Source organism: Podarcis melisellensis (assembly GCF_964234715.1).
Source record: "Podarcis melisellensis genome assembly, chromosome: 14".
In the NCBI taxonomy this organism is placed as follows: domain Eukaryota; kingdom Metazoa; phylum Chordata; class Lepidosauria; order Squamata; family Lacertidae; genus Podarcis; species Podarcis melisellensis.
In genome coordinates this window covers 45,930,217-45,952,239 of record NC_138546.1, presented here as the reverse complement: position 1 = coordinate 45,952,239, position 22,023 = coordinate 45,930,217, and the positions used below count along the sequence as shown (strand labels likewise).

General features: G+C 43.2%; 1 protein-coding gene across 1 annotated transcript in view; it reads right to left on the bottom strand.

Moving 5' to 3' along the window:
• Nucleotides 1–21,811, bottom strand: part of ZNF592 (zinc finger protein 592) — a 31,891-nt gene extending 10,080 nt beyond the window's left edge. The window contains exons 1-3 of the mRNA XM_081887601.1: nt 19,434–21,811; nt 3,101–3,279; nt 1,256–1,432 (exon numbers count right to left, since the gene is read on the bottom strand). Of these exons, the coding sequence (XP_081743727.1) occupies nt 1,256–1,432; nt 3,101–3,279; nt 19,434–21,803 (2,726 nt within the window). The 5' untranslated portion in view covers nt 21,804–21,811. The remainder of the gene's footprint in view (nt 1–1,255; nt 1,433–3,100; nt 3,280–19,433) is intronic.
• Nucleotides 21,812–22,023: the final 212 nt, after the last annotated feature.

Genomic DNA, 22,023 nt, shown 5'->3' with positions numbered 1-22,023 from the left:
GTCAAAGGAAGCAGAAGGAAAACACTGAGTCGGCTTGCTTTCAATGTGTGCGCCTGCTCCATGGAAAAAGGTGCCGGCAGCAAAAGCAGACCTGTCTTAATTCTGCATCACTACATGAAAGGGGGGGGAGAGAGAAACCGCTAGGGAAGGTTGATCCTTGCAAAGGGGGTTTCCCCATCCCCTTCCTGGGAAGCGTGTGCTGAGCAGAGGTTAAATTCTGCTCCATTTTGCTGCACACAGCTCCCAGGGGGAGTGGGGAAAGAACTGCTTTTGCAAGGATCAGCCTTCCACAAGTGGTTTTCCCCATCTCCTGGGAGCTGCAATTTCTCCTTCATGCATCAGTTGGATCTACATTTAAGTGTGTGTGTGTGCTTCAGAAAGAAGGGAGGGGGCTCATTTTAACATTGCTCCAGCACTGACTTTTGATGGGTGGGTGTGTTGCCCACCTGTCAATCATGTGGGGTGCCTCGCTCACCTATCAAATTTGGCCCGTGAAGCTAATCCTGATAAGGATTTGGCCCACAGAGCCAAAAAGGTTCTCCACTCCTGCTCTAAGTGCTGCTATCTACTTTAATTTGTAGTTTTCCCCGACAGGCTCTGCCTGAAGCTCCCATTACTGCTTCTCTAGCAGACAAGAGTTACAAGGCAATTTCACAGAGACTTGTAATCAAAAGGACCTTAGAGGGCATCTATTTCCAATCTCTTGCTCAATGCAGGACCTGAAATCCTGGATGCAAGTACAGCATTCCCAACAGATGGCTGCCCCAACTTAAATATAACCAGTGAAGGAGACCCCGACAGCTCTGCAGACAGTCTGTTCCCACTATCAAACAGCTCCTACCATTGTTTATCCTCATGGTTTGCCAAAATGGGTTTCTGTTCAATAACTACCCATTGGTTCTAGAATGCCCTCTGGAGAAACACGTAACATCATGCAGAGGGGCTGTCTGTACGCTAACAGATGATAAATCCGCCCTTGCTTCTTTCCAAGTGTGAAAAGTCTTAGGAACAGATGGGCTACATAACTAAATATTAAGATAACTAGAAAAGAAGATTTCTGCCTAACCCTTCTTTTCTTTAAAAGAGAAGGTATGCAGATCCTACTAAAAACTGTCCCCACAACACAGTTTATTCTCTTTCTCTCCATACACTTGGGACAATGTTCTTGTAAGCCCGGTGGGGATGGGCATAGAAGGCAAACTGGGTAAAGAAGAGAAATTGAGCAATACATTTATTTAACCGGGCAGACACTTACTGAGATGTCTTATGAGGTTCTGCGGGGTGCTGACTGGTAATGTGAGCAGTGGTGCTGTCTGCAGACTTGAAGGCCATAGGACAGAACGAACACTTGTGGAAGACTTCACAGTGCTTCTCGTGAATGTGGACTTTCAGCATAGCTTGCGACATGAAGACAACCCCACAGTGAGTGCACCTGGGAAAAGAGAGCGAGAGCTAAACTTGAGCTCTACAAACAAAAAAATCATATGCACACACTGAGATTTCTGTGAAAGTTCAGGAAACAAGGACCCACTGAGGTCTGCCTCATTGACCTGGAGGGAGTAGTAAAATCCACAGCATTAAAGTGTTCCAGGGTGATTGATAATGGTGGTAAAGACAAAAATGAATAATAAAAAAAACAGGGGGGAAAGCCTGTTTTCTGATAAGACACTCAAAAGTCCCAATGAAATGCACACTGAAAATGTTTTAAAACCTCCAGCGATACAGCTGATACTGGACAAGGTCACTCCAATTTGAGGGGTGTTCAAATCAAAATGCAACTGCTGTTAGCCACAAAGGCAAGTAACAGCAGGACCAAACTTCCTTTCTATTTATTGCCTGCATTAGCCTGGGCTTCAGTGCTTTTATTCCAAGCAAATCAAGTCACTTAGGAGTCTGCTAAGCACCCTTAAATTCATGCTGCATTGTTCCACCTAAGCAATAAAAAGTATTTGGTGCTCATCTTGCTTTTGCTGCCAAACGTCTTGTTTTACATCAAGGGTGGGGAAGCTGTGGTCTCTCCAGGTGCTGCTGGACTCACATCAGCCCCAGCCAACGTGGCCAACAGCCAGTGATGATGGCAGCTATAGTCCAGCAATTTATATTCTACTTTCAATGGTTAAAACTATGCTCAAGGAGGCTTACAAAATGAAAAAAAAATGCATAATTACAAATATTGTCAGAAACAATACATTTAAAAAATCAGGAAGTACACAACCAAATTGAACAAGTTCCACATAAAACCATAAGAAGATCTAAAAATTAAGATACAAAAAATAAATATCAATAACAGAAACAAACCCTGTTATCAACCCCCACCCTAAACAGTACCCAAGAGTCTGTTCAGCAGCCTCAGCTTTTGTAGCTGGAGTCAGTCAGCGTACCACCTTTCCAGGCCAGGTGGGAAAAGGCCTGCAAGGCAGGGAGCAGGTCTTTCAGGACTCACAGCCAATATGGCCACATCAAAAGGGCCATAAGTTCCCTGCCTGTAGCATAAAGTCAGTATCACATCTGTACTTCTTCAGTTAAGACATAGAAACACCAAATTTTAGATCAATTCAGTTCCCACCCCCCATGGATACTATTTATTTTTAAAATGCCTAATCCACCGTTTATCCAAATGGTAGTGAATAAAAATAAAAATGCACACACCACAGTACCCTCCTTTGCAAGCAACAAAACTGAGAAGCCAGAGAGCGACAGAACTTTAAAGCGTACAGAGGAAGCAAACTACGTGTCAGAATCAGGCCATCACGACTTCATAACCTTTAAGAGGGCTGTGAAAGTCCATCGAAAAAGCCCTGGCATTTGCAGCATTTTCCCCTCTCTTAGCCTGCAAGCACAGAAGAACACTCATTGCCAAAGTGTCTATAAAGATGTAGCTCCTGAAGGCACGGCAGGAGAAACACGCCTTATCAGCATTTGATATCCTGAAATTGTCAGCCTGTCTGGTCTCCAAACAAGTTGGCAGCAAAGCTGTGTGGCGTGAAAAGGACTTGATAAGATTTTAAGCTCCATTCCCCCCTCGCCCCATTCATCCCCGCTCGGTGTGCATTAAATGTCACGACACATCTTCCCCACCACCCCTCCATTGAGCACAAACCTGTAGCCAACTTTGCGCGAGTAATGAAGGCAGTTCTCCTTGACGTGGGTTTGGAAATAGGCCGACCGGCAAATGGCGCCACACTCTGGGCAGCAATAAGGGGATTTGTGAGCATGGATTCTTTGATGAGCACAGTAACTGCACTTGTTGGGCAACAGCATCTGGCACACTTGACAAGTCTAAAGGGAGAAAAGGAGACGCCACAATTAGCCATTCCTGCTGCACTCTTCACACTTTTTTCCTGCTTCTTATGTAAATCCTATGCTCTCCCTTTATCTTCTTACCTTTGCCATGCCACTTCCGTGTTCTATAGGGTGCCCACATACCGCTGGCATTAAATGGTATCCCTACCAATGAAAATTTGGCTTTCTTTGGCAAGTATTTTTTCCCCAGGGGTGTGTGTGAAAAGAGAGGTCTAACATAATGCTTATTCTACTTTCCAAACACCAGGACCATGTTGTAAAGAGAGCTGTCAGGATTTTCCAGTGACAAGTCGTTCCAAAGTCAAATCCTAACGTACTTACCAGTAGAAAGAATTCTGAGGAAGCACTGAAGCCAGGCAACTGTCTTTCCAAGCCAACTTAACATTAGCACCATGTTTTCCGTCACCTGAGCAAGGGAATTTCAAGGCCTCTCCCAGATCCCCACCCAAAGTGGTCCCTTTTGCAACTGCCATAGTTGTAAGGCCCAGAGTACAAAAGCAGTGCAGCAATGGACATCCGGATAGCGGGAATTATCAGCTCCAGTCTTGGAGCTGGGTACACATGGCTGAGCAAGGATGTGATGATGGTGTTATCTTTGAAGCAGGAAATGAAAAAATGAAATTCCAAACACCTCTATTTATCTATCATCTATCTATCTATCTATCTATCTATCTATCTATCTATCTATCTATCTATCTATCTATCATCTATCATCGGTAGAATGCCAACACATTTCATATCCAGAGTTCTCTGAACCCAGTGATTAGGTATAGCCCAAACGACTGGTAAATGTCTCTGGCTGAGTAACCATTTACTGAAAAAGCCTACCAGAGATCTTAGGCTTGGAGGTCTCTCTCCTTGTTTTCTAAAAGGTGGTCTTCTTTAGCCAACTGGCTCTGCAGATGAAATGATGTGCTGTGGTCCAAACCTACGCCTTCCTTGGGCCTGAACCAGTTTCCACTGTATCTCCTTATGGATTTGGGAAATAAGGAACCTCTTGGAGGGTGTACTGCTCTCTCCATCTCCAAGTGACAAGTCCAACAGGCACCTCATGCTTACAGGCCAGTAGCACAACATCCACTCCCACCATCCCACAGCTCTCCTTCCTATGCTGGCTACCTTCTTATGTGAGGTTCTGCAAACAGCATAAAGGCCACCCCACAGTCTCCAGATCAAGCCATGAGCTGACAATGCTGACAAGTTGTGCCTTTCCAACCACTGTGCGTCACAACCAAGCCAGGTGGCCTTAATGGCGAAGCCTGTTGGCTCCCAGTCACAAATCCCAAGCAGCTAAGGCAGGACTTGAGAATACACACAGCTGAATTACAACTCCAAGCTCTCTGTTAACAGGTTATCATTTCCAAAACATCCCAAGACTTGCCTCTCCATGTCACTTGGAACTGCAGTATGAGGAAAGCACAAGTAGTGCGACACGCCTACCAGCTGTAATCTGGTGTCCTCAACCAACATCCAAGTCTTGATAACTATTTGTACACGGCACTAATTTACAAGCTGTTGCCATCCACAGTGACCCTCTGGCCTAAACAAATGCTCACGCCTCCAAGTTCAAAATGTAAGACTGCCCAAGTTGTCAAGAACTGGAGAACCCAAGAAAGTTGCTCAGGCGTCATGCCCAGATGAAAACAGTTTGGTTAGTGGCCAGGCTTTCAAGAACTGAACCCGGGATGGCTGTGTCCAAGGCCGGTGACCTACCTACAGCGATAGCCAGGGCAGCTGAGCACTGTGCAACTAAACTCCTAGAGATATCCTGCAAAAAGCATTGATTGGATTGCATTAACTCCAGTCAGCTCTAGCATCTACAACCAAAGAAGGCAAGGGTAGATAGTGGACCACTAGCCAATTTGTGGTGGACCTACTGGCACCTGCTCTTTGTTGGGATTCTTGCAGTGAATGCAATTTGCTATGTGTAGCCTTCTATAATCCAACAAAGCGCTTCTTAAGCTAAAATCAGTTGAGTTAGACCTTAACAATTAAAGAGAACCCAAGTACACATTCTTGCTTCTGTAGATCACAAATGACATCAACCCACTCTTGGTCTACACAACAGGGCACACAGTCAGCACTTCTGCTTCCTGGGCCTTCTGTGCTTTGATTCAACCCTAAACGTCTTTCCTTTCTCTGCCCTTGAACTCTTGTCACTCTCCGTCTGCAGTTTCCTGCCTCCCACCAGTCATGGCTATTCTTGAAGCCCACGTCATGGCTTGCTGCCAATACAGACAATTTGGATTTGACAGAGGATTGTGCCCTGACACTGCAAGACAGCTCTCCTGCTGATTGTTCCATTTTACTACGTACGTTTCTACACACAAGTTACAGCAATTTCATCAGAGGCCTTATCATTGTCCCTGAAAGACTCGCAATCCAAGTACTGAATGTTTACTTGACTTACGTACATATGTTTCTATTAATAGCCTCAGAATGGTTTTAAAAAGTTACCTATTTATATTTTTATTCTGTGCTTTTAGAAAGCCTTTAGTGATTGTTAATATAACCGGTTATCACACACATCCTAAAAATTTGGACCTTTGGGCTTCAAAACACAGTAAAGACTGAAATTCCAGACTAAAAGCTCAGGAACAACAGTCCAGAATTTCAACAGCCTACAAACCTGCCTCTTCCCATCTCCTTGCCCCTTAAGATCAACACTGGACTGCACCCCTGCAGGTGGCAAGAAGCAGACAGCAGAACGTTTCTGACCCCTTCCCCTACAGAAAAAACCTCTGCACATGGAAAGCTTGCACACCAGAGAGGATTAAACTTCTTCCTGCCATATTAGCTGTCTACGTGTGAGAGGATTTTTACACAATGGGAAATTTAAGCATACTGTTCCCCCACTGCCAGCAGCTTCAGGTAGCACAGATGGGGAAAGACTACAGGAACTATGGGATTTCAACATTTAGTATACTCTGGGGCCCAAAGGTCCTGATTCGCAGGCAGCGTGTGGTGTTTGCTTTAATTGGAGTCATGTTTTGGATGCTTAAATCGGGAGTTGGTCTAAGATTCTTCTTCCACAGCAGCTGCCTGATACACATTCAGAATTCAATTTATTCATGCTGCTGTTTCATCAAGACCATCCAGTCTAATTTTGTGAAGTGGAAACGTTTATATTAAAACTGAAATTATCATAGGCTTATGAAAGTAATGCAAGATACTGAAAAGCTGTGATAAGAAATGTGAGTAAAAAGGAGGAAAATTTGGGTAATAATCTACAACCATTTAAGCCATAAAAGTTTTTCCTACCGAATTCTGTATGTTGTGGATTTAACCTTTTTATCTTTTGTTGTATGATATGTATACCCTTGTTGTATGATATGTATGCCCTTGATGTCTAGGAAATACTTAAGAAGGTTTTGCCAATGAAAGCTACCAATTTATCTCAAAATTTAAATTCTAAGGTCCTCCCAAGCCTCATGAGCTTCACCAATTCACTGGAGTCAAATCTCCACTATCATTTATCTCCTTTTCATTTATCTCAGCTCTTCTTCACTTTATGCTCCCATCATTGCATCAGGCTGCAGCAGAGGGATCGATGGGAGCAGGACCACTCCATTAGCTCTGCTGAGAAACCAGCTCCACGTGGAGCGTCCTCTCCATAAATGGCTTCCATTCCAGTTGGTCATTATTAGAACAACTATGCAAAAGAATTGGTGCCTGCGTTTGCTTTTTTCCCTTTTCCCTCCTCATTCCTTTGTCCTGTGTCTTTTAGACTGCAAATCTGTGGGCAGGAACTGTCTTGTTTCATTAATCTTATGTAAGTCTCTCTTGAAACTTTTTGGTTGAAAAGCAGAGTACATTAATAAATTAATCTATAGAGGAACAGTTGTGATGGTCCTTGATCATCGAAGTCAGGCACCCCCAACATTCGGCCCTCCAGATGTTTTGGCCTACAACTCCCAAGATCCCTAGCTAACAGGACCAGTGGTGAGGGATGATGGGAATTGTAGTCCAAAACATCTGGAGGGCCGAAAGTTAGGGAAGGCCTGATCTAAGTAGTACTTGAGGGTCTCTGTTGTTTCTAGCCTCCTAAACATCTGGTGAACTGTCAGGCAGATCTTCAGGGAGAGGGAGGTTAGGTGGGGAGAGAACCTAGTTTAGAAAAGGATGTTGGTAAAATAGTAGTTTTACCAGTTCCCACTCACTGTCTCCTGCAAAACCACGAAGATACTTAACTACTGAATAATGCTTAGCAATTGGGTAGACACTACAATGGTACTATCTGTTTAATTAAAGGGAAATAGATAAAAATAATCAAGCAGAACCCAGCACCAAATGTTGTATTTCGATTGTATATTCCCAAGGGAAAAGTAACTTCTGACTTTAACGCTTTCACTGCAACATAAAACTAAAGTGTGCATTAAGTAAATAGAGTACACATATTCTCAGATTTCTAAAGTGAAGAGAGTCCCTTTCCTTAAGTAAATGCTACCATTGAGGCAGCTGCCCATCCCATAATGCTACCTGAGCAAAAGACTTGCACATCCCTTATCTGCAACTCTGAATCTCTCTCATCCTAGTGTTTCATTGCAGTAGCTTGTATTTAATCAAATATTTGACTTCCGTATACAATTAGAAACTGTGATATGCTACAAATACAGCTGCATACAAAGGAATGTGGTCAGTTGACAGGTTTAGAATTAAATTATCCAATTATCTGTACAGGACCCTTGTACCTACGGGACCGCCTCTCCTAGTATGCCCTGCAGAGGACCTTAAGGTCCACAAATAACAACATTTTGGAGGTCCCAAGCCACAAAGTGGTTAGATGGGTCTCAACTAGGGCCAGGGCCTTTTCAGTACTGGCCCCAACTTGGTGGAACACTCTGTCACAAGAGACTAGGGCCCTGTGGGACTTGACATCTTTCCACAGGGCCTGCAAGACAGAGCCTGGTCTTTGGTTTGAACTCAGTCTGACCCTTATGTTTTCCCTCCCCTTATGGTTTTGATTTATGGGCTACTATTAAAATGAGGCTGCATTTTAAATTGTATTTTAACCCGTATTTTAATAAACTGGTGTTTGTTTGTTTGTGTCCCGTCCTCCCCATTATGTTTTGTTGTAATTTTATTGGTGTTAGCTGAGCCCGGCTCTGGCTGGGGAGGGTGGGGTATAAATATTATTATTATTATTATTATTATTATTTAGTGTTATCTATTGAAATTACATTTTCATTTGTATAGTTGTAAATTAATCTGTCACTCACAGTTTCCATAATGAAAGTTTAGTTATTCAATACACCTGGCCCATGTTCTCCACAATTACATGCCTCCTTTTCTCCTGATTTGCAGGACAAATGCAACACTTTGCCAGTTTGGATGAAACAGGCATATATACACAACACTAACCTTTAGCCCTCCAGATGTTGCTGGATTACAACTCCCACAATCCCACCACTGGCCTCCAACAACATCCAAAGGGCTGCACATTTGTCACCTCTGACTTAACCCTATACCAGTTTGTCACTGCATCTGACCCACCCAAATGTCATAAAATATGAACAAAGATTCTGCACTGTTATGTGTCTACAGAAAACACAAAGAATAATAATTCCTAACTTTACTCCTAGGTTGTGGTGTTGGAAATATCAATTTAAAATCAACCAAGGGGTTCTTTAATGATGGATACTCAAGACAAATTTTCTAACTTTCAGCAGCCATAATCATAAAAAAGAAGGCCCATTTAGCCCAGAAATGAGTCCTCCTTTATCTGCATTTTGAAGACACATCACTTAAGCCACTTTTTGTACCCAAAAGGGTGAACAGGAGTAACAAAGTCACCTTAACTAAAGCTGACATCTGTCCTATTGCCAACAAAGATCACAGTCAATGGGAAGAATAACTATCAGCAACTCCAGAGATTATGCAAGGAAAATCCAAGAGGTTTAATCAATCAACTGCAGTTCTGAATAAAAATTACCCTCCAGATTCAGCAGGCGGGACTGTTCCAGAAGAAGAGGATTTGCTGAGTAATTCTGTTAACCTACCAAATAAAGAGCAAAGTGACATTCTCACCAAACTAGCTAAGTTACAGTCCAGGTTGACCCAAGTACAACAGCATGGACAACAAAACGTTGGTGAAACAATTGGCAATCAAGCCTTTTGCTCACAAGCTGTTTCTCCAAAGTGTATAGTTAAAAAGAGGGCTACCAGAGGAACTTCGAAGTGTATAGATGCAGAGCTGCAAACTCAACCCCCCTTGGAATATGATAGGGTGAGGGACAATCCTGATGGCATGACTATGAATTCCTGGCTCAGCTATCAGAAATTGGCTCCAAATGTAATAGGTAGTCCTCTCCCGAGAATCAAAATGGATACTAATATCGTTGAATGTGTTCTCACTGATAAGAGAAATGGAAGCGTTTTTTTTTAGAAAAACAATAAATCAATATTTCCTGAAGTTTGGGCCACAGCCCTATATTCAAAAAGGGCCTTACATTCAATCTAGCTAGTTATAGACCAATTAGATTGCTACCATTAATTAGCAAATTATATGCAAAGCATCTTTACAATAAGCTAATTGACTGGATAACTGATGAAACTATTCTTGCCGAAGAGCAAGCAGGATTTAGTTGAGTCAGATCCACTATAGATCATTGCTTTGTACTAGTTCATTTTACAGATGAGTGGTATGCTAAGAAACCGGGTGGTGTGCTATATGCAGCTTTCATTGATCTGAAAGCTGCATTCGATTCAATCTCTCGAGTAAGACTGTTGGATTAGTTGAACTCTTAGATACAGATAAAATATTATTGTTCTTGATTAAATGTCTATATAAAAACACTGCTGAAAGAGTGTTGCTCTACAAATGGGCAGCTCACAGGATCTGTAGCAGCCACAAAGGGAGTTAAGCAAGGTTGCATCCTAGCTCCCACACTGCTTTAATTATCATATTTTCCCGTGTATAGCACACACACACACACACACACGTTTATAAGACTACCCCTAATTTTGGCTGAAACTAATCACTCGTCCCCCCATGCATATATTCCATGTATAAGATGATCCATGTTTTTAAACATTATTTTAGAGTAAAAAAAACCTAGTCTTATACACAGAAAAATACAGTATATATAAATGTCACTGTCCAGAGTTTAACATCCCCAGAGTATCATGCCCCTAAACTGGCCACAAAAGCCATCTCTGTATTATTATACGCAGATGATGCGATACTTCTATCTCAAACAAAAGTGAGCCTAAAAAGATTGATGAGGGCATTCTCAGGATACTGCCAAATAGAACAGCTGGCTGTGAATTACAAGAAAACTGAAGTCATTGTGTTTTCAAGAAACTATAGGGTTCACAGATGGTATATGGATAATCAGCTGATCAAACAAGGTAAAGTCTTTAAATACCTCAGCCTTATTTTTCAGTCAATAATCTAGTAATTATTTAGTTCTGTCTTGGTCCAAATATACTTGCCAAATTCCTCCTGCGTCCCACCTAAAGACTGCTATAAACTGCGGACATGGAAGCAAAAGCACTGCTCCCAGCTTTTTCTTCCCATCCTCCCATCTTGTTTAAGACAAGAGTTCTGAAGTACTGGAAAGCTTCATCACTATTCTGGGTAATGTCCTAACAGAAGTATTGACCAACTGTGGGTTCTCAGTTTTTCCTTTATTTGTATTCTCTATAACAGGCATAGGCAAACTCGGCCCTCCAGATGTTTTGGGACTACAACTCCCATGATCCCCAGCTAACAGGACCAGTGGTCAGGGATGATGGGAATTGTAGTCCCAAAACATCTGGAGGGTCGAGTTTGCCTATGCCTGCACTATAATCTATAATCTATTGCTTGAAGGTTTATAGTGTGGTGACATGCTCTGGTTGCCCTGCTAGGGAAAGCAGCAATTACTGAAGTTCAACCACACTGTTTTTGTTTTTAATTAAGCCAAAAACTTCACCAATGAGAGACATGGAATTTGCACTAATTTTCTTGAAGGAAAGCCTACGTGCGGGAAAGAGGCAAGAACAGCACAGCGCTGCATAACTCACTGGCAAACACCCACTGGATAAAACCAGTTCCTTAGCTTACTCGTTTATTTCAGAAACATTGTAAGAGCTCACTTTATTTCGTGGGTTTTTTTGTTTTTACCTGAAGCCAGATTTTACTGGAACAAATGCTCTCGAACAACTTCCCTGCGTCTCTTCAATTTCTCTATAGGACTTTGTACACATTGGAAGTTGCTGGCCATAGGCAGCCTGAATTCCACGAATACCCCTGGTAGTGTAACTCAACCCCACCTACAGATAGCGTAGAAGAAAGCAGGAACGGGGACCTATGACCTCCCATCAGCACTAACCAGCATTGCCAATGGTCAGGGTGGGTGATAGGAGCCGCAGTTCAACAACTTCTAGAAGTCCGCAGGCTCCCGACCCCTGCTTCAGAGTAAGAGTGAGCAATTGCTTTAACCCCCAAATATGATGATGATGATATTTGTACCCCACCCATTTGACCAGCTCAGCTCCCACCCACTCAAGTAAAAGGTCTTAAATTCAATCCCTGGCATCTCCAGGTAAAGGCTGGAACCCTGGAGAGCCACTGCCAGTCAGTGCAGTAGACAATACTATGTGTTACATGGACCAATTGGTCTGACTCAGTATAAGGTGGTATTTTCTGTTTCTATGGAAGATTCAAGATGGATTCTATCATGAACGGTGCAATTCTAGAAAATCAAATTCTGCAAAACAATTGTAGATAGGCTCCTCAAATCCAATAATAATAATAATTTATTATTTATACCCCACCCATCTAGCTGGGCTTCCCCAGCCACTCTGGGCGGCTTCCAAAAAATATTAAAATACTGTAATACATCAAACATTAAAAGCTTCCCTAAACAGGGCTGCCTTCAGATGTCTTCTAAAAGTCTGGTAGTTGTTGTTCTCTTTGACATCTGGTGGGAGGGCGTTCTACAGGGAAGGTGCCACTACCGAGAAGGCCCTCTGCCTGGTTCCCTGTAGCTTTGCTTCTCGCAGTGAGGGAACCGCCAGAATAATACAAAGGCAGCATATGCAAAACTTTGGGGGCCCTGGAATTGCCCACTGGAATGGTGGGTGCCACCCAGGTGCCACCTGGCTGCTCTTGTCATTGCAGGCTATGAATCAACACAATAAAGGTTGCTGTTGTGTTTTCCTGTAGGTCACAGAGTCTGATTAATGCCCTAACTGCAGCTTTAGCGGTGCTAATCTGTTTTCAGGGGTTTGGGGTTATTTGTAGTTTTTACAATGGGAAAATTGATGGCTTCTCTTACAGAGTTACAAGAATATATCACATGCCAGCCTGACATAGAAATCTGCACATTAGAGTGTTTCTACAACCATGCACCCACCACAGCACAGGAGACACCTTCAAAAGGTCAGAAATGGTAAAGTCGAGCCTGAACAGGAAACCGGTCAAAACCAGTATTTTTGTCTCACATTTGGAAATCTTTGCTGAAATTTAACAAAAATAGATTCAGGGATGCGGGTGGCGCTGTGGGTTGGGTAAAACCTCAGTGCCTAGGACTTGCCGATCGCATGGTCGGCGGTTTGAATCCCCGTGGCAGGGTGAGCTCCCGTCGTTCGGTCCCAGCTCCTGCCCACCTAGCAGTTCGAAAGCACCTTTAAGTGCAAGTAGATAAATAGGTACCGCTTTATAGCGGGAAGGTAAACGGCGTTTCCGTGTGCTGCGCTGGTGCCGGTTCGCCAGAGCAGCTTCGTCACGCTGGCCACGTGACCCGGAAGTGTCTGCGGACAACGCTGGCTCCCGGCCTCTAGAGTGAGATGAGCGCACAACCCTAGAGTCTGTCAAGACTGGCCCGTACGTGCAGGGGTACCTTTACCTTTACTAGATTCAAAGTTACTAGTTCAGGATAATGATTCAATTAAAAGCCAGTGGGGTAAAGGCTCAAGGTGACACTGTACACAGAATATGGGTGATGAGATGTAGCGGTTAGAGTACTGAACTAGGAACTGGGAGACCAGGGTTCAGTCATCAAGCTCATGGAGTAATCCTAAGCTAGTCGTCCTCAGTCTAACCTACTTCGCAGGGTTGCTGCAAAGATAAAACGGGTGCAGGCACCACCTATGCCACCTTGAACCTCTCGAAGAAAAGCAGGGGTACAAACGCAATAAAAAATATAATAAAATGGAAGGTTGCATGCTGCTTTGTGCTCTCCTGTTCTTTTCTTCTCCAGCACGAGTTACACCACTGTCTTCCGCCCCAGCTGATCCGCTGTTCACCACTGCTGAGGTTTATATCAGCAGCAACCTTAGCTATTCGTTATGCCAACAGGGGTTCCTTTTACAAAAGGTTTTGTAACCAGTTTTAAAGCTAGGCTTTAAAACGCTGCTTAACAGGCAATGCTGGAGAGCATTAACCACAGTGCCATCTGGCAGCGAGAGAAGAGGGAAGCCATGCCAGTGTAAGGAGAGGTGGGGGAATGCAAACCTGCTAATAAGAAGGTAAGAAGAGCCTGCTGGATCAGTCCAGTGGCGCATCCAGTCCAGTATCCTGTTTTCACAGTGCCCAACTAGACACCTATGGGAAGCCCACAAGCCAGCGTTCAAAATTTGCCTGGTGCCAGGCGCTTTGGGCACCTGGCTATTGGCCACTTGCGACCAAGTGAAGATGCCTAGGCATCAAGAGAATGTAATGAAAATGTTTTATAGATGGTATATGACTCCTGTAAAACTAGCAAAGATGTATAAGGTTGATAACAAATGTTGGAAATGCAAAGAAAAAGAAGGGACGATCTTTCATCAGTGGTGGGAATGTAATAAAATAAAAAGTTTCTGGGAAATGATATACAATGAGATGAAAAAAATGTTAAGATATACTTTTGTGAAAAAACCAGAAGCTTTTCTTCTAGGGATGGTAGGAAAGGACATAAGAAGAAAGGACTTTAAACTTTTCCAATATGCTGTAACGGCAGCCAGAATCCTGTTGGCCCAGAAGTGGAAACAAGAGGAGATACCGACGATAGAAGAATGGAGATTAAAATTGATAGACTATGCGGAACTGGACAAATTAACTGGGAAAATCAGATATACTAAAGACCAAAAGTTCATTGAAGACTGGGGGAAATTGGTGGACTATCTGAAAAACGTATGTGGTATAAATACAACGTTAGTGGGATTTCAAGAGGCACTGTAAAAAAACAAAGAAGTATTGTTTATTAAAAATAATGGGAGTAAGGAGGAATAATGGCAATATGAAAAAAAGGGAATGTGTACTAAAGATATAATAATGGATGACTGTCAGAGACGCTGAAGGAAGTTCAAAACAGACATAAATTGTTGTATTCGAGATGAAATGTATATTTGGATGGAAATTAATAAAATTTATTTTTAAAAAAAAGAAGAAGAAGAAGATGCCTAGGCATCAGGATGGCACCTAAAGTCTCCACCATCTGGATGTGCATGCCTGGGGATCCTTGGATCTTGACTGTTTTTACATGCTAGCAACACGTTCTGTAGAATTCTACCCATTATACTTTTTCTCCACAATCAGAATTTCTGGAACCAAAATGAGAACAGAATGTGGACTGTCCCTGGATCAAGTGGTTTTCCTTCTTTAGGATCTCAAAGCTCTTAATCTAGCTCAAGGCTGTCATCTGAACTAGCCCAATGTTTCACTGAGAATCCATCACGGTCAGTCCATCGTCTGAAAAATAAGACTTTAGAGCCGTCTTGCCCCCAAATGGCAACTAGACGATTTGACGATTGCAATGCTGGTTAAAGGAACAATTTGGCACCTAGCTTATATAGCTGAGTTTCTAACACTGCCACAAGCAGAATCTGAGTAGAAGAGCACACCTCCCCTCAGTTCCAGCCCCTTAATTATGGTGAAGTAACTGGGAGTGTTACACTGTCCCTGTCCCAACAGAAGCTGGGATATTGTAAACTACACTGTGATCCTTGGATAAAAGGTGGTACAGAAACTTAATAAATAATAATATGATAAATAAGTAGCCAGCAAGAGCTCTGGGATTTATAATGAGGCTACACTGAATAGCAAAGTTAAGTGCTTTTTTAAAAGGGCCCAAAGCAGGACATTAAGGGATTGGGAGAAGCCCCTGTGATGGATAGCTGCAGGATAGGTCGTCCTGGAGTAACCTGAGGCATTGCAGAGTACAGCAAGTCCCACAGTACTATTGACAGAGATTGGTACTGGTCAGCAGCACAGTGCAGGCTGGGTAGTGTTTCTCACCTCCAGCGGTTCTCAACCTGTGGGTCCCCAGATATTGTTGGACTACAACTCCCATCATCCCTGAGCTCTGGCCTTGCTAGCTAGGGGTGATGGGAGTTGTAGTTCAACAACATCTGGGGGCCCACAGGTTGAGAAAGGCTGCTAGGAGCTGGCAGTGATGTTTGACGATGGAAAGGCAGGTGAGTGACACCACCCTGTCTGTGCTGCCGAATACCGCTGCCCCTACCAGTGCACAGCTACAAATGAGCATTGATGGATTTTCCCGAAGAGCAATTTTGAGCATGTTACTTCCTCTACCACCTAGTGTTGCAAAATCAGCATTGTCAATATTTCTGGCATGAACCTCAACAGTTACTGGTTCAACTCCCTACCTTGAAGGGGTTGAAGTAGTTACAGAAAGCATCTGGTAACTACAATAAATCCCCCAAAATAAGACAGGTAAAACCAGTGCAATTTTTCCTGAAAAAGAGGTGCTAGAATTAATCACGAGCACCACAGACGTACCTTAGAAGTCGAATGGAATCCATTCCAGAAGTCCATTCAACTTCCAAAACATCCTGCAGCCAACTGGAAGCTGTGCTGGATGTTCAGTTTCTGAAAACCATTCGAAAACTGGAACAATCACTTCCGGTTTCCGATCATTCGGGAGCAGAAACATTTGAGTTAACAGGCGTTCAGCTTCCGAGGTTCCACTGTAATGGCAATAGCGCCCACCTGAGAGGTGCCAGAACAAAAAAAAGCCCAATATAGCATTTAGCACTTAAGATGGAAGCCAGAACGGTATCTGTTTCCACTTCTGGGCTTATTCCAAGGGAATGCTCAACTCCAAATATGACATCTTCTCCACATGACTACACATGTATAGGCTACTGGGAAATAATTTTGCATTCAGTTGGCAACCTGAGGATTAATTAAGGTGTTGCAGCAGCCATGTGGAGGTCAGCTAAAATAAATTATACGTGGTTTCTCCATGCTTTGCGTGTAACAGGTGGCTCAAAACACCCCATGGGTCACACAACTATATGCAATCATGCGTAAGTTGGGGGATGCCTGGGCTACAGACTGGGCTAAGCAGGCTTTGTGATTTCTATCCCAAATATGAACAGAAGAGGGTGGGGAGGGCAGAAGACACAAAAATGCAACAACCAACTGGGTTAAGAATAAAGCAAACTGTGTAAACGCCTATTACAAAAGCTACACAGAACTGGAGCTGTGATTGCCAAGACAACTCTGAGTCCAAACCCAACAGGATTCAAGGAACTGTCAAGATTTCCAGTCAGCCCCAGTATCCTAGCTGATGATTTCCATTACAGAATAGCCATTAGCCACTGTAGAATTGACACATCTAAGGATCTTAAAAAATTAAATTGGGTTGTATCAGTGAAGATTGCACCCTGGAACTTTACATCACTTTTCACTGAGCAGTTGAAACTAGAGACTTTGCACACATGAAGACTGTAAACACAAGTACACCAAAATCAGAAAGTGAGTGCCTGAAATCCATGGGACATACCATATTTACTCGAATCTAATATTTACTCACCCTTTTTGGCCAAATTATGTTGCAAAAAATTAAGGTGTGCATTAGATTCGATGGCACATTTACATTTGCCAGCAAATACTTTTTTTGGTTTCAAGGTTCTGAAAATTCAGGTGCGCATTAGACTCGAGTAAATGCGGTAATTCCAATTAATTGTGCTAAGGACGTGGGTGCCAGTTCCCTCACAGTATTATTTGTCTAAGCAGCTAGGAATTTAGTTGTGTTCAACTAACTTTTACTCTGAGCAGATAAATTAATTAACTAAAATTAATGGACCTAAGCTAGTCATAGTTATTAATTTCAATAGGTTTACTCTAAGTAAAACACTACCAACCACCTTAGCCAAAAGGCTACTTTGAGTAAAAGCTAACTGAATACAACTCATTGTCCTTTGCCAGTGAAATACTTCCAAGAATGCTCCTGGGCATTTTATGACATCACAGTATGATGTCAGAGCAACAAAGCCAGTGGCAGCCACAGGCCATAATACCTGGTCAGCTGAAGTACTTGCACGTGTAAAAAGCATACATTTCACTCAACCCCTTGCATGGGCCCAACAGAACTGAAAAGGGTAATGAAGTTTATTGGATTAAACAGGAAATTTATTTCAATATTTTAATGCCAAAGCCTTCCTACCATTTTCATTATTTTTTTCAACAGTTCTATCCCAAAGGCTTTCAAAACATGAAGCTTATTAAATAAAGCAAGGGAGTTAGAACATGGAGATGGCTCTTAACTAATAGTCCATTACTCCAAAACTAAATTGCAAGCCTACATAATGCTGCATAAGGCATGCAGCAGGTGAGTGGGCGACAGAAAGCTTGTTGATGGAATTTTCGTTCCATTTCATTTCTCTTTCCTCTTCAATTTTACTGCTGATTATAAGTACCAGTAAGTAAAGGTATTGTTGGGGGGTAAATTGCTGTTGAAACATCCTCAATGACCAATGGGGTACAATAACACAACCAAGGTTGTTTGAATTTCAACAATTCTGCAGTCAGCAGCAGATGAAGATAGGAAGTGAAAGTGTGATGAAGTGCCCTGCCACTTATTATTATTGTTATTTTTTAAATTTGTATACTGCCCTATACTTGCAAATCTCATGGCAGTTACAACATAAATCACAAAATATATAATAAAAACAAAAACAACTGATAAATAGGTCAACAGCTCATTTAGATGAAAAATGTTGGATCGGAGTTAACTGTGTTCTTAACAGTCCTGACCACTTTTACTTAGAATGATCACATACTGTTTTCAACATAACTTATGTCCATGTAAATGTGCCAAGGATTGCAGTCTGTCTAAGTATTACAGCTTTTGAGCTGAAAACTTTGGTGCCAAAACTGCTATTTTGCTCCTTGTTTATCCAATTTTTGTATACTAAAGTAGCAACATATTTCAGATTCATTTCTTTATGAAGCAGCACTGGTAAGATGGGAAGTGTGCAGAAAACCATTAGTTTAAAAGAAACCCTTTTCATTCTCGGTCTAAAAGAAGGTAAATATTTCCTGGGGAACATACCTGCATGTCACACTAAACCAAAGTTTCATGTGACATGAACAAGCAGGAACAAGCTGCAGCGAGTCTCAGGCTTGCATGGTGTCTCTACCCTTCAGTCAAAGAGGCAGCATTTCAAAGCTTCCACTTCTGTCTTTGATTAATCACAGCTTGCTATGTTGCCCAGACTCAGAAATGTGGTTAATTTTAACTATGGTTAGTTTAAACAGGACTGCTTCAGGAACTATGGTTTGAAATTGGTTTGTCAACTGATCAATTCGGACGGCTAAACAAAGCTCCTTCCACGTAGGAGGAAGACCGGAAGTGTGTGTGGACCAGGAAGGGACACACACAACACATTGGCTGCTATGCAAACCTGTTATTTTAGACCACAGTCTTCCATCTGCATAATTCTCTACATGTCATTGGGCAGAGAACTGAAGCCTAGGTCCAGTTAATATTTTTGAATGAACACTGACCAGAAATGGGCTGTTCATGTCGCCAACAAATGGAGCAGAGCAAGCTACTTAAAAAAAACCCCTAGGCAAATAAATCTATACAATAATAATAATATAAGCTTTGAAATACATCAATCTCTTCTCTCCCTCAGTAACTTGAGGGGATGAAGCAATATATTTCTGGCACTGAATGGTTTATGCTGTATATTCAATCATCATAAATCACACATATAGATCACCATCTCCATGCTCTTTTCAGTCACCTGCCTCTTTTCTTAGATTTGCACATAGTGTATAGCTCCCAAGAACATGGAAAGATGCAGTTAACTAATCTCGTGTGCCTATCTTAATGTACGTTTGGAGTGTCTGGCTGTTTTTAATCTAGGCCCAACAGAAAATAGCTCTGATCTTTATTTAGGAAGTGACTTACCAGTCCCTCATTATCTTCCGAGGTTCTCTGATAATGTGCTGCTAGGGCAACATAGTCCAGTGCCTGCTTATTACATTCAAAACACTTTAATCCGTGACGAATTAGTCTCAACGGGTCCGCATACAGGGGCAAAGCTGGCTGGGCATTTGTCGAGCTCCCAGTCCCGCTTCCCGGCGCAGCGCAAGTCTTATGCGGAAGAGGGGGCAACCGTGACGTCTGAGATGTCGAAGACGTTGAAGAGCTTGTTGGAGAAGGTGAAAACATTTGGTCTAAGGAAATGGGTTTCATGAACAGCTGAGAACACTGCATGATAAAGCCTTTGCTCTTGTGATCCCTCGCATGCTTGAGCAAGCTGCATTTGTTGAAGAACAACAGCGTTGCCGAACACTGAGTGCACATGACTTCAATGTGGACACTTCTCCTGCTGTAATGCTGGGTGAGGCTTTTCTCTAAGGCAAATGAGTCGCCACATTCCAGGCAACAATACCCAGACGCAGGTAAGTGAATACTGCTGTCAAAAGGAGGGCTGAGGTTTGGAGTATAGATTGGCACAGGATTGGCACCATGCAACACTTTGTTGAATGCCTCGACGACAAGAGGAGCGGCTTTCTTAACCTGGTGCACAAGCGGCACAGACATCTGCGTGAGCTGGGACGGGCCGCGCCGCTGCACGGAAGATTTTGCCGCCACAGAAGCCGCAACGCTGTGGGGAACCAGGTTGAGGTTGGCCAGGTGCACGGCTTTAGGAAGGAGGCTGGCAGGGTTAGAGGGCTGCGCCACCACACCTGGCTGCTGCTTCTTGCTTGACGGCTGTCCCACAATACCTACTTTTATAGTCCCGCTGCTGCTGTTTGCCAGCAGGGGTGCACCAGGGGTGCTGCTTACAGGAATGTCTGCACTCATACTGTCAACGTGGGGACTTGCTAGGTTTGCCTCTTGAGCTGTGGCTTTAGCAAAGTCCTTGCATGACTCAGTGTCCATGGATGCATTTGGTTCTGGTGAAGGGAAGGATTTCACAAACTCTTCGGTTGCTGAACTCTCCATGTCTTGAGGAGATTTGCCCAAGTCATCGACTTCTGGCAGGATCCTTGTTACCATTCTTTTAATTTCACCAGAGGAGGTTTTAATAGTCTTGATCCTGACTTTGGGAATTGCTGGGGGTGAACCAGTTGCCACCGAAGGAGAGCCTTTGCTACTGCTGTCACTGCACACACTCCGGGGAGACTCAGGCTGCTTGCTGACTTTCCTCACCATCTCAAGGGGGCTTCTAGGACTCTTTGGTGACTTTGGCATCTTGGGGCTTCCCTTGATGCCATCTTTAAAGGGCCCAGAAGACTCCTTCGTCAAGTTTCCCTGGTCCTCCTTTGAAATGCCTGCAACCTTTTTGGCCTGAAGGGCCACAAGTGCAGCGACGCAGGATGAGAGCTTGGAGTGGGCAGGTTTGATACGCTGGCGAGGTGGAACTGACGAAGAGGAGTAGTTCATTTCAGGCACAGATCCTTTACTTTCACCCAAGTTATTGCTATGGAAATTGCCAAGCTGCAACCCTTCGCTGAGGAAGTTATTGGTGTCCACAAGATCTTTGACAGGGCCTTCCCGTTTCTCAGGGCTCTTGTCGCGTTCCCTCTTGCTAGCATCCACCCTGCTTTCTTGCAGTTCATGCATATCTATCTTTGGATCTCTTTTACAGTATTGATCAAACATACTTAACTCGGGTTCTGCTATCTTCTTACTAAGCAGATCTAGCAGCGATGGCCCGGTTGACATAAACCTACTAAACTCTGGTTCTGGCAAGGTCCTACTAAGCAGATCTAACACAGATGACCCAGTTGGAATATACATTGGATGCGGTGGAAAATAGGGAGTTTGGACATGTTTAGGTTTATCTACAATACTGTTATCTTTGAGTGCATCCTCCGGCTCAGGGCTGGAGATGGGACTGAACTGACTGAATGTTGGTAAGGGCTCTGACTTTGTCTGTTCCAACTTTTCAGGATAGTTCCTCAAGCCATCACCATTGATGAAAGTGGAATCAAATTTCCCATAATTGTGAGTCTCCAGGGGAAGTTCAGACCCCCGGAATCCATTGTGCAGCAGGCCTGGTCCTAGGTGGTTGCCTTCCTTTTCTGCTTCAAATGACTCTTGTCGGCACGTGTTCTTCACAATGACACTCACAACTGGAATGTCAGAAGCTGGCGCTGCATGGGACAAGGATGCGCTTTCATCTATACAAATCCCAGACTGCTTGAGATGGTTTTCGTTCTCCTCACCAGCTGTCTGAATGGCTTCCTTGGCATCAAGGCTGGTTGGGTCAGGAATGTCAAAAGCAGCAAGCAAGTCATCAAAGTCTGGAGTTTTCATGTCCCCCATGATGAAAACTACAAAAAAGCAAAACATTGTCAAAAGCATTCTCGGTGCGCATTTTCTGAATTTATCTCTCTTTCTAGAAATGCCAAGATTTGGGTTCTAGTAACAGTAGAAAAACATGCCTACTGCTCTATTAGTAGTTCCTATACTCTATGAAAAACTTCTTCAACCTGGTTCTCTCTTTGGGTGTTTTGGACTACTATTTGCAACATTCCTTGCCCAT